This window comes from Haliotis asinina, chromosome 7 (genome assembly GCF_037392515.1).
Source record: "Haliotis asinina isolate JCU_RB_2024 chromosome 7, JCU_Hal_asi_v2, whole genome shotgun sequence".
Lineage (NCBI taxonomy): Eukaryota > Metazoa > Mollusca > Gastropoda > Lepetellida > Haliotidae > Haliotis > Haliotis asinina.
In genome coordinates this window covers 3683714-3701937 of record NC_090286.1, presented here as the reverse complement: position 1 = coordinate 3701937, position 18224 = coordinate 3683714, and the positions used below count along the sequence as shown (strand labels likewise).

At 39.5% G+C, this 18224-nt stretch overlaps 2 protein-coding genes across 2 annotated transcripts; both read right to left on the bottom strand.

Moving 5' to 3' along the window:
• Positions 1–32: 32 nt before the first annotated feature.
• Positions 33–6075, bottom strand: LOC137290668 (BAG family molecular chaperone regulator 2-like). Its single transcript, XM_067821748.1, has 2 exons — positions 5886–6075; positions 33–4806 (listed from the first exon to the last, which is right to left on the bottom strand). Exons 1-2 carry the CDS (start codon positions 6070–6072, stop codon positions 4463–4465), a joined length of 531 nt encoding a protein of 176 aa, XP_067677849.1. The 5' UTR covers positions 6073–6075; the 3' UTR covers positions 33–4462.
• A 1423-nt stretch (positions 6076–7498) lies between these two features.
• Positions 7499–13306, bottom strand: LOC137290824 (NADH dehydrogenase [ubiquinone] iron-sulfur protein 5-like). Its single transcript, XM_067821966.1, has 3 exons — positions 13215–13306; positions 11664–11863; positions 7499–7680 (listed from the first exon to the last, which is right to left on the bottom strand). The coding sequence occupies exons 2-3, from the start codon at positions 11853–11855 to the stop codon at positions 7585–7587; spliced, it is 288 nt and encodes a 95-aa protein (XP_067678067.1). The 5' UTR covers positions 11856–11863; positions 13215–13306; the 3' UTR covers positions 7499–7584.
• Positions 13307–18224: the final 4918 nt, after the last annotated feature.

Below are 18224 nucleotides of genomic sequence, written 5' to 3'. Positions count from 1 at the left end.
GTGCTCAAATACACGCATAAGGAGGAATGTTATTTTCTTTCTAATACACAAAGTGATGTGTGAACATACTCATATTTCAGTACCATGCCATGAAGGAAGATGGACAATGTAAATGTAACTTTCCTTGAAATCGATTATTACCTATAATTCTATTATACCATGACGTGCTAAATGTGTCATCCCCCACTTCATGTTATCATCAATATGTCAATGAAAAACATAAAACAAAAAATATCTCTGTTAATTGATCACAGTGAAAACATGCATTTTCATCTTACCATGCTTAACGATCAACACAAAACGCAAATATCAACAAGTATATACTGGTATCACATCATTGAGAGGACAATGAGTACACTTCATAGAAAGTGTAGCCTGAGAGCCTGATCTCCCTTCTTTGATCTCAACTATTACACTCATGGAACTGATCTGTGTTTGTTCAGAGTGGGAGATCTCTCCCTCTTCTGATTGACAGTTCAGCTGCTGGTTATGGTGTTAGGACTGTTACCAATATAGCAACATTTTGATCCTTGGATTACTCACTTAAGTTTGGACAAGATGGATTAAAACGTACTGACAATTGAGACAGTATGTTACTTCTTCATCTAACACCTGTAAAGACTCATCCCTACTTCTAACACCAGTGATGAATCACATCTCCAGTAGCTGGAAACAAAGAGATCAACTTGGGTTCTTAAGATCAGCTGCCACTGTACTGAAAACTACCTAACCTTACTCCTGCACATTCAACATTAGCAGAAGGACTCCACAGTTTCATGCCTGACTGGAATAGAATTTGGATGTCCAATATACTAGTAAATGATGACGATAAGCATCCTTGACCCAATCACAGCAGCCACAGCTTCGTCTGAGCCACACTTTAATGGCAAAATACTATGCCTAGTGGACAAGGTCTAGTCAGTTTACCACAAATATGCTGCACCAAATGAGAGACTGTTTGAGACTGTGACTTCAATTTAGCAATGACATTGACGGGACGTGTGGAATGTCAGTTCATGTTCATGGAAACAAATGAAGCAGGCATATTTGTTTGGTGAACAACAATAAAGACTATTTGGGAACACATATATAGGTTTGCTAAGACGTATTATGACAAAAATATAAAAAAGGGAAAAACTAATACTGTGTTTTCTTGAGTAAAGCATTTTCTCAAGTAGAAGATTGAACTGTTTCTATAAGACGAAAACTTTTCACAACTGCATACATGTATATATCCCAAGGACATGATATTATGTCAAGTCATCTACAACCCTTGCATATGACCAGATTTTGCCAACTATAGTCTCTGAATTTGAAGGAAGAGACGTTATGTTTCTTGCAATGCTTCCATATGAGCGATGTGATAACTTGTCTACTCTTACTTCACATATTTCACAGTTCTTTAGGCGTGTATTCTCGTCCTTCAAATGCAATCGTGTACCTAGTGACAGTGTATATTTTAGGATTTACTAGATTATCTCCCCTTGTCAAAACCATTTTCTACATGATCTTGACATTCGGTGACCACACAGCGATAAATGGCTGGTCATTGAAAATTGTTTATGACTGCAAACTAACTTCTATCAGCCATTTGTAATGATGAGAGTAGCTATTAAGATGCTTGACGTTTGATTGTAAGATCAGTTATGTTTCCCCTTTCAGAAAAAAACAAAAACCTGCATTTTTCAGTGTTTCCAAGCTACAGACGGCCTGATTTTTTCCCTTTCGGTCTGAAATACTTTATTGAAAGTGAATAAAGACGTTTTGAAAAAACGTCTTGATGTTGTACCAGTCATGAATGTTCCATGTCAACAGCTGTAGCCATGGATACAAGATATCACGTCCCTTGTAAGTAAGGGTCATGTTGCTAAACATAGACTCATATTGAAGGGTTATGACCTTTCAAATGTAACAGCTTGTCTTTTGAATGGAAAGAGTTAATATCTTGGAGAAAATGTATTTGGAGTATTATGTGCATGAAAAACAGAGCATCCTTTCAGGGAATTCATGAACAAAATTTTAAAAGAATTGGGTCAGTAACAACGTGAAATTTGGGATAAAACATCATCGGGCTTAACCAAAATCTTGTTTTAGTGCAGGCTGCAATTTAATCACTATAATTTTTACATAATACTTGGTGAACACACAGAGTGATCTCCCCTTATAAATCTGAAGGGAACACAATGAAGAAAGAACAGAGGTGGAAGGCAACAGATATATGTGCACTCCATCATAAAGCAGGTTTTTATGTACTTGAAACATACAATCATTTCTGATCTTAAAAATATGTTTAAAGCTGTGAATTCAGACCAGACAATCGGAAACAGGAAAAACCATACTGACTCCTGACAAGTTATAGCAAAGTACCAGCTACCGCCAAAACCTGGCTGTAGCACTTGCAAAGACAGTGTGATTGTAACTCTCATAGCCTATCACTTCAATGATGTGTCAATGTGTGACATACTATGAAAGTACAAATCAAGCTGTCTTCTCTGTTCTCAAGCACTACAGCCAGGTGTTGGCAATAACTGGTCACTAGCCAGTACATAGTCTAAGAAAGGTGCACCTGAATCTAACCACAGACATGGGAGCATGTGCAAAAGTGTCAGCTTCAAACAACGTTGTTATAACATGCAAAATGGATTATTGGATGCTATGAAATATCAAATCCTTCAGCTGCTTGAAATAGATTCATCAAAGGTTAAGAAAGTCACATTTGAATCTCATGATATAGTATAAGCAATTTAAACTAAATATGCTAAGCCTGAGGACCACAGGCGGATCCAGAGGGGGTGTGCAGGGGTGTGTATCACCAACCCCCCACCCCCTTGTCCTGAAATTTTGTTAAATGACCATTGTAACTCGATTGAAAATGAAGTGTGCATCCCCTGTTTTCTCAATAATGTGCACCCACCTTCATAAAAAAGCTGTATCCTTCCCTATTGATTTGATGTCCATTACCAAAACAGTTTAGTGAACTATTTGTACATGAGAACATTTCTGCGGTGGTCCAGAAGACTGCCATTATCTGCAGCTGAATAAGTGCTTGGTCCCAAGTTAATTGTTCAATTAGGATGTAATGATTCAAAGAATACATGCACGTCATAATCATCCATGCCATGAGAGTGAGTGAGTGAGTGAGGTGCGGTGCAGTGCAGTTTAAATTTTTTCTACAGATAGTTTTCAGCTAAATGGTGGCGGTCTGTAAATAATCAAGTCTGTACAGTGTTAACGAATGGTGTTTCACAGTAACAGGACATTGGGTCCTGTAAGTTTCAGATGTCTGCCTAACCCACTGAAAATTCACAGGACCCACAGAATAAAATTTAACACACATTATCAGATTTAACATTTCTCATTATTAGCTTTGAAATTATTAACATTATATAATGACAAACATTATAAACATAAATTTAGAAACAGTGAACAAGTGTCACATGCCACAAATAACAACTTCAGACAAAGTTGTTGTGACATATTCAGTCAGACACTGGGGCCAGCAGGTTGGGGGCTTCTGTCTGACCATTGGCAAATCTGCCGGATTTGTCAGAGGGTCAGACACTATTCGTGAACACTGCTGTACCAGACAATCCAATTATTCACAGCATGAGCATCGAATAGCCCAGCTGGAAACTGATCATATGTGTCAACTAGTATGATGCAAGAATATATAACACAGTGACATGCAACATGGTGAGGAAATTAATTTCCCAATACTGTATTTTGTGCATGTGTATCTGAAGATGATTAATCTCTGATGACAGAATGCCTCCTCAACATAGTGAACGTCCATTTTTGTATGTAGTGTATCACTTGACAGTAAGTCATGCACTGTTTCACCATAAAAACCCTTGTTCAGATATGACAAACTCTACGATTTTATCATAGTCTCTATAAATCTTAGGTTCAAACTACACAAATATGACTGCACTAGAAATGTTATGCTGATACTTTGGAAATGTGCTGTTGGACATAAGTGAAAATAGAGCTTCGCTCTTGATTAGTATCATATCATCTTTCTCAGAATCCTTTAGGATTTTAAGTATTTAGTTGACTTGTAATTTTATGGTCAAACTACTAATTTTGATCCTCGAAGCTACCATTTGCAACATTTTGAGATTGGTATCTCTGCTCATTCAGTGTCCAGACAAACAAACTGTCATAAAATAGCAGCTGTCCAACTGCCTTTTATCCAGTTATCCATCTATTTGTCATAATCTCTCACTTGATATGATCCCTCTGATCCTGTTTCAGCAGTTTCATCTATGGCAGACGTCCTTTTAATTATTTACACTCACAACCTGCTTAATAAGCTGTTTGATGTTTTGGCAAGGTCATTTTAATCATTTACTAGTACTCACACAAACTGCTATAATCTTCCCACTGAAATGATCTCCTGTATCCTAAGTCAGATGTTCAATTTTTTTACCAAGGTGCTTTTAATCATTCACATATGCACGCACTATAATTTTCCATTCGACTTGAAATCGTGGTTCCTTAGCCAGTGGTCCAGTTTCCGTCTGAGGTTCTTCTGATCATCCACAGTGCAGTCAAGCAAGAGGTTCTGGAAGCGTAGATCCACTGCCCCACTACTCTCTGCCAGGCATGTGTTGTAGTAAACCTGAAGCTGTTTCCAACACTTCTCAGGCTGTTCCTTGAACTCACACTGTAATCTGTCCAGAATCTCATTGATCTTAACCAGGGCTTCCTCCTGTGTTTCATTTCGGACTGTATTCACCTCAATAGTGGCCGACTTGGATCGCTTCCGGAGACGATCTATGTTGGCAAGGAACTGCTGTCGATCACCTGATGAACAACGCCATAAATATCATTCAACATGTTCAATGGAATTCAAATGTCCATCACATCATGGAAGGAACAAGTAAATTGCAAGGACGTTCCAGCTAAATTTTGTTCTTCTATTCAAATGTGTTATCAAACCTTGGAAAACTGATACTGAGGTCAGCAGTAATCACAGCTGACAGAAGATAGACATCATAGGAATAGTACAACTTTATTAATTCCCAATATCCTATAAAACTGCATTTTAACTGATGCTGCTTTAAAGGTGATGTCAATTAACTGAGAGCCTCGGATCAGACCCTGACCGTGATGTAGTCCTGCACAGTCATATATACATAAATATAGTCACATAACCAGTGTTCACGATGGTGTTTCAAAGTAACAGGACATTGGGTCCTGTAAGTTTCGGATGTCTGTCTGACCCACTGGAAATTCACACAACCCACAGAATTAAGTTAAACGAACATTATATATTTAACATTTTTTATAACTGACATTGAAATTTTTAACATTATATGATAACAAACATAAGATTTATAAACAGCAAACAAGTGTCACATGCCACAAATAACAACTTCACACAAATGTGACATTGTGAAATATTCAGTCAGACACTGGGGCTGGCAGGTTGGTGATTTCTATCTGACCACTTGAGAATCTGTCTGACACTGCACACAACTGTATAGGTCCATGCATCACAGCTCTTGGCTAATATGAAGGAAAACTGATTTTCTTTAGCATAATGGGAACTGGACAGCCAGTACTCATTTTGATTCGTCCTTAAACGTTTATCGCGCTCTTGTACACAAATATTGTAAATTCCATACCAACTCGTAGCAAAAGTAGTCGTTCTAAGCTAGCCCTGTCACTATCACTGTATCAGTGATCAGTTTCCTTTGGGGAATTCTATCACTAATGTCACTATTACGCCAACTTGTTACAGAATGACAGGTCTTACTCTGCATTCTCATATTCTATGTAGTCTAATATTGTTGTTGGCTAAAGAAATCACACAGATTGTTGATTATTCAAACGCAACTTGATGACAGTACGGTTACTTTCATTTTTCTTTACGATCTTACCCTCGGACAATGAACATTTCAGACTCTCTTCCTTCAGTTGTTGAAGGACTGTCAACAAACTCGCTCTCTCCTGCATCAGATACACAGCCTGTGTCCGGAAACTCTCCACTCGCTTCTCTGCCTCATCAAGAAATGTCAACAACCTTGCCGACTCGCCTTCCTCGTCTCTATCCGAACTCGCCGCCATCCTTACCCCTTCTACGAAATACTAGCATCAGTTACCTCCCTTTTGTGAATTTAAGACTTACCTCCCCCTTCAAATGCCTCGTTCAAACTCCCCACAGGGATGGTACAAAGGCGGAGCTCTAAGTCAGAATCGGATAAGAATCGCCTTCAACTGCATCAACCTCAACATTGCTGATAACATTTTTACATAGTTAAATGATAGACTAATTACGATTGATTTGATCTAATACAACTTTTAAAGGATCACATATGATGTCCAGCATGTGCGTGCGTGCGTGCGTGCGTGCGTGCGTGCGTGCGTGCGTGCGTGCGTGCGTGCGTGCGTGCGTGCGTGCGTGCGTGCGTGCGTGCGTGCGTGCGTGCGTGCGTGCGTGCGTGCGTGCGTGCGTGCGTGCGTGCGTGCGTGCGTGCGTGCGTGCGTGCGTGCGTGCGTGCGTGCGTGCGTGCGTGCGTGCGTGCGTGCGTGCGTGTCCTCGAAATACTCCCAACAGTTCACCTAACGAAGCAGCAGGTGTTATTCACAATACAGAAGGTGACACATATAATTCCCACACACCTTCCATACACTCGGCCTAAACTCAATCTATGATTACTATTAAATGAATTGAATGTGTGTTGTTGTTTTATATCTTTATAACAAATAAAACTATTGTCGCAACAGTGCTAGTCTTTTTTAAATGTTGCTTTTATTTTTAACCGGTTGACAATGTGAGGTACACAGGCAGATGACCTCCCTCTGCCCAACATGCACACACTTTTCCTTTGTTGATCTGCCAGTGTGCTGACTGTGCCTGCATGTGTCTCTCGCTGTTTTGTAATAGCAGCACCCATGCTGAGAGAATATAGATACTATGGTGCAGTTTCACACCTCTCATGCCTTATGATAACACAAACTCCAAGCCTATAAGTTCCTGTTCTATTCCCATTATGCATATCACCAGGCTGGCTAATAACAAGTATCATGTTATCAGGCTGTTTGGTGTGATAATGAGGCTGTAGTAAACTCCAGTCTGTAGACCTTATATAACTCACTCACTTTGACCTCACCTTTTCTGGAGCCCCCTGCCCTTACACTGTTGTATATTGCTAAAAGTGGTGTATTCACTCATTGATAACCTCCCTGATATAAATGACATTCTGTGGTTGTGGCAGTTAGTCCCACAAAACACGTAGTGCCTAACTTGTCATTCTGTGGTTCTCAGCAAGTTCTAGCAACACCTGGCATCATGGCAACAAGTGGTATCATGACAACAAGTAGAACCTTACACCATGGTGTCAGTCATGTCCCTGAAAACAGTGGGGTGGAATAGCCCCACAGGGGAATGTTTGAGGCCCATTTCTGATTACCCCCTGCCAAGATAGTGTTGGTATATTTAAACTCACTCACTCTGAACAATACAATTTCTTAGTTAAGACCATGACAGGTGTTTATGTCTCATATTCATTTATTTCCAGTATTTTTCACATTCTATACAACAGGCAAACATTCAACATGCTAACAAGATCAGCTCCATCAGTTTATGATTCCTGCTACGTCCGGAGCCGGTGTTGGAGCATAAGGTCGACCTTGCTTCTTTCTCTCCTTCTGCATGATCACATACCGCTCAAACTGAAACAGATGGGCCACATGAAAACATCTTCCACTAACGTAGTATGTTGTGAGGTGTATACTGGTAATTACTGGTTGTGTAACAATATACTGCAATACAGTGCTCATGCTCATGATACAATGTATTCATTACCAGCTGTATTGCAATGTATGCAAGGTCCATATACACATACACTGAAAGCTGTCTAAACCAGCGCTCATTGGGACTGAAGAAATAATCCGGTTTAGACAATGTGCCAGATTGTAGAGCTGATGACATATGTACAAGCCACAGACAGGACTGAGATTTTATGCCATTGTTGACAACTTGCCGGATTGGACAGACACTGATTTTGACAGCTTCCACTGTATAGGTAAGAAAGGTGAAATATAACTGTTCAAGAAGCAGTTAATTCCAATTCTCAAGTATTTTCTTGTTGACTATAGATGACAGAATGTTCATAGCTTAGCTTGACTCAAGATAACAGAATGTTCATAGCTTAGCTTGACTCTAGATAACAGAATCTTCATAGCTTAGCTTGACTCAAGATAACAGAATGTTCATAGCTTAGCTTGACTATAGATAACAGAATCTTCATAGCTTAGTTTGACTATAGATAACAGAATCTTCATAGTAGCCCCAAGCTCAATGTTTCTCCTTGACATTATCTCATCTGAGATGACCAAAACTTTAAACAATGATTCAGGGTTGTGATTCACCTGCAGAAAGGGAGATGATTTGACCTTTGTGATAGAAGTACTGTATTGGGATTTGAATATCAAACTGTATTATCATGAGAAGTAAAATATCACAGCCTTGTCATATCATTACAAAGAAAAGCCATCCCTTAGGCTTTGGGCATAATTATTATGATTTTGACCATTAAATTATGCCATTACACTTAACCAGTGCATTACACTTTTCTACTTGTTTTACGAAAATCAAAAACGTGGATACGATCTCACAGGGAAATGTTTTGTAACACACTGTGCAGGTGTTAAAAAATGGCCTTACACTGATAAGAATTGCTTACTCTGCATCATTCCAGTTAACTTGGGAGACATTAAACTATTTCGTGTCACACAACCAACAATTTTTGATGCACGGAACTTCATAATGAGTGGTCACATGCATTTTTGTCTACAGTCTTCCTTTAGTGAATATGCACCATGTGGAAGTCAAGTATTTCTGTCTTGAGTATTCCTTCTGTGAAAATATGCACCATGTGGAAGTCAAGTATTTCTGTCTAGAGTATTCCTTCTGTGAAAATATGCACCATGTGGAAGTCAAGTATTTCTGTCTAGAGTATTCCTTCTGTGAAAATATGCACCATGTGGAAGTCAAGTATTTCTGTCTTGAGTATTCCTTCTGTGAAAATATGCACCATGTGGAAGTCAAGTATTTCTGTCTAGAGTATTCCTTCTGTGAAAATATGCACCATGTGGAAGTCAAGTATTTCTGTCTAGAGTATTCCTTCTGTGAAAATATGCACCATGTGGAAGTCAAGTATTTCTGTCTAGAGTATTCCTTCTGTGAAAATATGCACCATGTGGAAGTCAAGTATTTCTGTCTTGAGTATTCCTTCTGTGAAAATATGCACCATGTGGAAGTCAAGTATTTCTGTCTAGAGTATTCCTTCTGTGAAAATATGCACCATGTGGAAGTCAAGTATTTCTGTCTAGAGTATTCCTTCTGTGAAAATATGCACCATGTGGAAGTCAAGTATTTCTGTCTTGAGTATTCCTTCTGTGAAAATATGCACCATGTGGAAGTCAAGTATTTCTGTCTTGAGTATTCCTTCTGTGAAAATGTGCACCATGTCAAAACAACTGGAAGACATGTATTACACCTTTTAGATCCAAATCACACTTTTTTGCTTCCAGTATTACACACTGGACTAAAATAGGGTTGGAATCTCTGCATAACTGCTCTAGGTATTTCATTAAAATCATCAACACAAAACAAAACTCAAACTCAGTTGTCTCCCTTCTTTCAAAGTAGAGTGAAAATTAGGGCTGTCTATTGGCAAACAAATTGTGTTGCAATATATTGCTATTCAGGCACTTGTATTGCGATATGTATTGTGATATATTAGGAACTTCAGTGTTTGACAGTAATTAACAATAACTGTACATGTCGATCCTATTTTCTACACTAGTCCCTAAACATACATCTAATGGTTCTCATGACAGCAACCTCAAAATTATGATGCATAGTCAGGGATTCTATTTTGTTAATTATGAAATTTATAGAATTACAGTATGCCATTTTGTCATTAAATAATGAGGTTCTTGACATTATTGCATAAATTTATTTACATGTAGAACATGAATACTTCATATTTCATAATTGTCCACAAAGAGATAAAATATTTTTATTCTCAGAGATTAAAAAGTTCCAATTTCCCATTCTAGAGCATGAAAAATAATAATTTTCTCACAATATTGTGCACCGATACTCAATGTATCCTTCACAACATGCTTACTAGTATTTATCTCCTCATGAAATTAAAGGCATCGGATATCTTATCCCTACTGCAGTGAAGTATGTGTCACCTACTGCAAGTAAGACGAAATTACCACTCTTGTAAACTTATGGGATGTGTGACACAGTTGGGGTACTACAGTAAAAAAGACAAAGTGTAAACTTGTGCACATCCCAATAGACTGGCCCGAAGGGAGGAGAAATGAATTCTCAAAGAAAACTAACAAGTGTGAATAATAATGTGGGAAAACACTAGAGTTAAAAAAGTCATCTGCTTGTTTGAGATGAGTAAAGTTCAGGAAGGTCTTTTGACATTTCCATCTTGACTTTCACTATTTCACAGATGACAACTACCTGTTAAACAGTTTTAGGTAGGGTAGGATATTTATAATAAATTATAAAGCAAATATATCCTTGCTGAAGGCGGTGGTATTTTTCCCCCGATCATTGCATGTCATTCTAAACAGCACATCATATTATCAATCTCAACTCCCTGGTGAGTATACAACTCTTGCAGCCACTAGGCACGCTGAGTTACTGTGATTTTCTCATCCTAACGAGGTACCCATACACAGCTGGGTGGACCGGGGCACATGGTCACAGTACTTTGTCCAGGTTTACTTCACATTGCTGTATCTGCAACTTGGTGTATGCACGTATTTATGTGGCCACCATCTGGTCATATACCAATGCTTTTGTGGGTTCTCTTAAGTGCACAGGGTTGTGTACTGTAAACTATGGGTCTTGAGAACACTGAAAAAGTGAGTCTGCACACATAGTTGACTCCATATTTTTCACACCCGGTCACAGATGGGCTCAATCATGACACCTCATTCTCGCTGGATTACTAGCCTGACATTTTAGCCAGCTCACCCACCATGCTCCAAACAAGGTAGAAACAAACAAAACTGTAAAAACAAAACTAAATTTCAAACACTACATCTTTTACTACTGTGGGAGTTAACACTGGATCTTCGGTGATCAAACTAAAAAATTACAAAGCTCAAAGGGATGGTGGGGTACACTACAGGTTAAAGCCTTCCGTTATCACATAGAAGACTGGGTTCGATTTCCCACATGGATACAATGTGTGAAGCCCACTTCTGGTATCCCATACCTTGATATAGCCGAAATATTGCTGAAAGAGATGTAAAACTGAACTCACTCACTCAAAACACCAGACAAAAGTGTCCGAAATGTTCAGAATGTGGTCCAGGGTTTTTTGTGATGCAGAAATGTGCATCATGTACTCCTAAATTTACTGACTGGATGCAAAAAAAAAAAATGCTGCATTCAAAGGCACACACCAAATATTAACTTCACTAAACACTTGACAAACAATATTTATTTCCTGTTATGAATGTAATGATTGCATCCTACACCACACTACACCATATAGATACATTACAGTATCCTGCAAGGAACACTGAAAATGAAAAAAAGTGGTCCTCTGGACCCTACTTTTGTGCAGAAAGACAAATCCTGAGTTCCTTGCAGTGCATTGACTCAAATTACTGACCTCCTTCTTCTTCATTGCACATTCAGCAAAGTCATCCAGCTCCTTCTTACAGACTGTCACAGACTTCGTCTGACCGACTCTACTTGCACATCGGAAGAAATCCATCTCAAAATCTGCACATGGTCCTTTCTGGTGACTGAAGAATCCCAGCTGGGCCTTGGTGAGTGGTGTATAAAATACTGGCACAGCCATGCTGTACTCTGAAAGCATTATACGTAAAAAATAATTATGATGAACAACAGGGTTTTCTTTTTCACTGATGTGAGACATTGGTTGACATAGTGTTCACTTCAGGAAATTTCATTTGGATACCTTCAGCATGAAGACAGAGATTTCGGCTAGAGTGCAGTTTACCGGGCGCGCGACCCGGGACTGCTGAGCGTTCGCTAATGAGCGCGCTATAGCGCGCTGTAGAGCTACTGAACTGTCTCACTTTACCGCGCTGATGTATCCTTAGGGTTAGGGACCCCCCTTCTAGATCCTTAGGGTTAGGGACCCCCCTTCTAGATCCTTAGGGTTAGGGACCCCTGCTTCTAGATCCTTAGGGTTAGGGTCCCCCGCTTCTAGATCCTTAGGGTTAGGGACACCCCCTTCTAGATCCTTAGGGTTAGGGATCCCCCCTTCTAGGTCCTTAGGGTTAGGGACCCCCCTTCTAGATCTTTAGGGTTAGGGACCCCCCCTTCTAGATCCTTAGGGTTAGTGAGTAAAGGTTAGGGTTGGCAAACCTTAGATGCGATTATATCCATCCACGAATCGAAAGTCAAACGATAAACGTCATCATATATCATAGCTTCGCTGGATTGGCTGCACAACATCTTGAAAACAATGCCTAGGTGTGGCTTCTCGCTTTGATGAATGGGTAGGCGGGGCCTAGCTCTGCGCATGCGCAGTAAATGAAAACAAACCATAATAGCTTGTTTTCATTCACTGCGCATGCGCAGAGCTAGTGGGGTAATGACCCGTTAAACGAGCACTAACAAACTGTGATCGCACCGGTGGTCCCGAGGTAGCGTGTCCGCTAATTAGTCTAATTAGAATCCCACGACCCCTGCTGAGAGCGTTCGAGCCCCGCCAGCACAGCGGAAAAAGCGCGCCCGGTAAAGTGCACTACTCCCGAGATTTCAAATTTAAGAGTCTTTTGGGTGATAGTACTTAATATTAATTTACACCAATTTCCCTGGACAACAACAGTACAAGTACTCTACAAGTTAGCCATTTGTTACTAATACACGTACAGATCATGTTGGTGTCATTTTGATCTACTGAATGTATGTTTAGGGTGAGGTATGCATGTCAGTTTGTACTTATGGTTTCTGAACGGGTTGTGGGGTACCTGCGTAACTCTTTAACCAAACTTTTGTACAGAAAACATATGTGAGGACAGAACATTATCTTTCTTCATTTCTTTCCTATGGCAGGTGATTGTCAGTCGAAAGCCGAATGTGACGTGATTTTCGTTGCAAATTCGAGGTCGTCGAGAGCCAGTGAGATAGGAACATTCGACGAAGAAATGCCGAGATGTCTGATGTGTAAGAATACAATAAAGTTTACCTGAGTTTCAGTAGAAAGGTCCCTGGAGTCTCTGTTTAGTTTGATCTGAAACGACCTTGATGTGCCAAGGGAGGTAACTTGCTGGTAACATTGGTAAAATCCGGGAAAACTATCGGCGTCATGTCACACCGGTTCAAACCACGCGGGGACAGTACGTTGATACAACATTTCAGTTTTCTTGCTACTGTCACCGGAGTGGCATATACCACAAAAGAAAACAGATGTTGTAGATGTCACCATAATGGCCAAAAATTGATGACGACCTCGTGGAAATGAAAAAGTATTAAAGTACGCAACAATACTTTAGAGGCTTAACAATATATACTACAATCATAAATTATCAATACAATCATTATTGATTACCCAGGTCACAGAGTAGACATGAGTGTATATACAGTATGTTCATATTTCAAGATAACCAGAAGGCATCATATAAGTGTCTGACATAATTATTTCCAACACATTGTATAAAATATCCTCAGCGAGTGTTTCGCACTGCACTTTGACGTCACACACGTTAGGAAATATGTTTGCCAAAGCTGAACATCTTCGTGGGAGAAGCTTGGTTTTACTTCTTAAGCAGGGTAAAATCAAGCCCCACCCTGAACGAAATGTGTCGAAAATGCCAAGTACTCTCTGTACACTGTGGGGAGGACAAAGGGTTAAAGATACCACAATATGACCACATTTAAGATTTTTGTCGCTTTGGCGGAGCCAAGGAGGGTTCAGGGGGTTCGAACCCTTTGACACCCTACACCCCTTTAAAAATTCCTGAATCTGAACATTCATCCGATTACGTTAGTCGCCTCTTACGACAAGCCTGGGCTAATAAAGATCAGTTCTAACCAGGATCTTCACGGGTATAAACCTACGCAGAGCATCACCATGTGTTGACTTCTGAAGGGAGATAAGCTATTATTTCAGGAGGGATCCCTAAAATATAGCATTAATATTCGAAGATGTATATACTAAAATACAGATTCATTTCCGTTTGCAGGCTCATGAGCGTAATTCCAGAAGAATTCTGTTAGTCCAGGTATGACAGTTCTGTTAGTCCCGGTATCACAGTTACTTAATCTGCTACAGTTCCACTCCGCTCTGTGCTCTTCCCAGTCTTTCTCGCAGTCGTGAGTAATGTCCCCTTCCAACCCTTTCCGCTAAGCTAAAGTCCTTTAAATGAATGAAGTCTAGATTTCCCCTTTCTCCGATGTCACAGGGTCTCTTTTTCAGTTTGAATGGATTTATTTATTTCTATGAATATATATATATATATGTATTCAGAGACTGCGTGATAGTCAACTCAACTCCTGTCCTAATTTAATCCACATGCCGCCACGCATCATAAAGATAATCCTGATTAAGGAAATTTTTCGATTTCCAACAGCTTCAGTTTCCTTCGTGACCTTGTAGCAATAAACTTTAATATTATTGTTTTGTTAGCTGGTTTTGGATTCAGTCACGGTCTGCTATAAAGTCGCCTCAGAGCACGTGTGAGTCATTTCTGACTACAGTGTTGGTTGATTTTATATAGTCGAAATCTGGATGAAAAGACTAATTTTGACAAACAAAGTTACTGATGTTTTCCATTCATTCTGAATTATGGAAAAGAGAGGAAAAAATAACAAGCATGAATGAACGAACGAACGAACAACGCATGATATACTGTCATATTTAAGGACAGAAATAATGACACAGCAACAAACAGTAGAGTTTTGAAGGAAAGGAAATATTTTCTAGGAAAAGAAAGGATCACTGAAGGAAACGTGACCTTCTGACGCTAATTATAGTGTTCAAGGGAGCGTAATTCTAATTCTCATAACTATAATAAAATGAATTCAGTTGAAGTTTTTGTTCGAGAAAGAAATGATTCGAAGAAAGGAATAACTTTAGGAAACATATATCTCAAGCCTGTCGGGAATGTTGGGTGACGTAACGTTGTCATGACGCTTTTTGTCTTGTTGTTAAAAGATCAAGTCTGTTGTCATGCGAGAGGCAACCCATATCAACAATGAATCCAAACGGTACTTCGTCCCAAATATTCCGTGCGATCGGGATCATTCATGACAAGAACAAGATTTCTGTCCCGCCGGTTGATGGATGTCAGCCAGCGTCTCTTGTCTCAGTATAAACAAGCATTCCACAATCGAAAACACTGCCATATTCATAAAGCTGAGAAGGCTTAAACTCACTCACTCACTCATGTTTGCTTATCAGGAACGAGTGAGTGAGTGTAGGTTTTCGCCGCACTCAGCAAAATTCCAGCTACATGTATATGGTCTGTAAATAATCGATTTTGGACCAAACAATCCAGTGATGATGAACATGAGCATAGATCTCTGCAGCTGGGAACCGATTACATGTGTCAACCAAGCAAGCGAGCATGACCATCGTTGCCGCTTACGACAAGCAGGGGTTACTGAAGATAATTTCAAACCCGGATCTTAACGGGTTATCAGCAGCGAACGGCGAGGTAGTGGCTTTCTAAGTTATCGAAGTGTACTGGAGTTCATGTTTGCTTGATAACGGTTACACGTATTGCACGCGATGCCTTTTAGTCGCAGCATTTGCGTATCTAGAATCGCGGTATGGTTCATCCGAAGGGTCGAATAGTTATAGAAGTGTAGGAGTATCTAAGTGTATACATGTATATTAGCAAGTATATTTCAACTTGTATTTTAGTCATTAAGTCTAGCCTCAGTTTAACCGCTCAATCTAACCTGCTTCACTCTCACAATAGCACAGTGAGCCCAGCGCTTACGTTGTTCATTTCACCTATTGTCTTGTCTCAGCCCCAGGCCCCTTATATTCCCAAGCAGAGTGTTGTGGGTCAAATCACATTTCCACTTAAGACTCTCTGTCACTGGTCAGGATAAACAGCCTTTTCACAGGTTAGCTTATATTTGCAAGGTGTATTTTATGTCTTCATATTTAGTGTACCTGATTATTTTTTAGCTGCTTTTAAAGCATGTGTCATGTTATGTGTGGTAAATATAAATTAAATGAACTATCTGTTGTGTGCCACATAACTAAGTCCTAGTCATTCTAGGTGGTATGTGAGTGTATTGCAGGTATTCTTAAACAGCATTTCCACGGGGATGTTATATAACTTACTGTGTAGGTGGTATGTGAGTGTATTGCAGGTATTCTTAAACAGCATTTCCACGGGGATGTTATATAACTTATTGTGTAGGTGGTATGTGAGTGTATTGCAGGTATTCTTAAACAGCATTTCCACGGGGATGTTATATAACTTACTGTGTAGGTGGTATGTGAGTGTATTGCAGGTATTCTTAAACAGCATTTCCACGGGGATGTTATATAATTTACTGTGTAGGTGGTATGTGAGTGTATTGCAGGTATTCTTAAACAGCATTTCCACGGGGATGTTATATAACTTATTGTGTAGGTGGTATGTGAGTGTATTGCAGGTATTCTTAAACAGCATTTCCACGGGGATGTTATATAACTTATTGTGTAGGTGGTATGTGAGTGTATTGCAGGTATTCTTAAACAGCATTTCCACGGGGATGTTATATAACTTACTGTGTAGGTGGTATGTGAGTGTATTGCAGGTATTCTTAAACAGCATTTCCACGGGGATGTTATATAACTTACTGTGTAGGTAAATATAATGTGTACGTATATTTCAGATGTATCTACTTCTATTAACTAATGTACCTAACTTTGTATGTCTGTCTGTGTGTCTGTGTGTCTGTCTGTCTGTATGTATGTATGTATGTATGTATGTATGTATGTAGAGATGAGTCGTTGGAATAGATAGTGTGTGTTCTGTAGAGTAATACAGATGCAGGACGTTGAACAACATTGATGTTGTCTATATTTATGTTCAGGTGTGGGAAACATATTTGCTGACGTTTCTGACGTCCAAAGGGGCGCAGTGCCATACACTCGGAGAGGCTCATTCACATTGCATTGTATATAATTATGTAGTACCCTTATAGGATTTATAACGTTACACACACACACACACACACACACACACACACACACACACACACACACACACACATATATATATATATATATATAGAGAGAGAGAGAGAGAGAGAGAAGCATTTATTGCTAATTCTCATATGTGTCCCCCCCATGAAGTACTGTTGTATATCTGAAAAAAACGTGTGTTAATGCAATGTATTTATTTTCACAAGTCCTTCTGTTTCAAGTTTGCCAATAAAAGCTGACATCTACTAAAACTTATTCGCCTTTGTGGTGTATACAAAACCACTCCGGTTACATAAGCAAGTCAAAGTATTCTATGAATATACTACTTGACAAGTATTAGATGAACTAGCGCAGTGAAAGCGTTTGTGACAAGCAGGCGGGGCAAGTAATCTGGACGAATAGTGCACTTGGTTGCTACAGATAGATTGGCGACTAACACGTGCAATACATGCTGACCTTGGCGTGAAATCAATACCGCTATTGTTTAACACGAATTTCGTCGAGTGACTTTGTGCATCAAAACACCACCACAACACGCACGAGGAAAACGAACTGTTCTGTTTCCGTCTTGTTTCAAATGGAATGTTCAGGTGGGCGTTCCTATATATGCAAATTGGGACATCTGCCATGTCGTGGCTCATCTAATACTTGTCAAGCAGTAAGGTAATGTCGGAAATAGGGAAAAACTTTTTTTTCACATTTATCTCTACAATTTATGTAGTTGGTGTGCGAAAACGTGAAATATCTGTTAAAAGATCTGCCTAAATACAGTTTCAGTGGTAGGAAGATAGGACGGGTAATGAAAGGACTTTTCTGTGGAAAGATCAGTGCAGAAATTAGCAATGCAGGCTTTTTCAAAGTCCGAAGCGTCTTTTTTGGAACATACCATGGTTTTATGCAAATTAGTGTGCGGTGATACAGTGTTACAAAGGACACATTTTAAATGCCCAGTTTGTAAATAGACTTTCCTTCATTGTAAAAGATAGCTGATGTAAAAAGTAATCACCTATTATGGATGTAGCGAGCATAAGGTATCACAATTTCTAC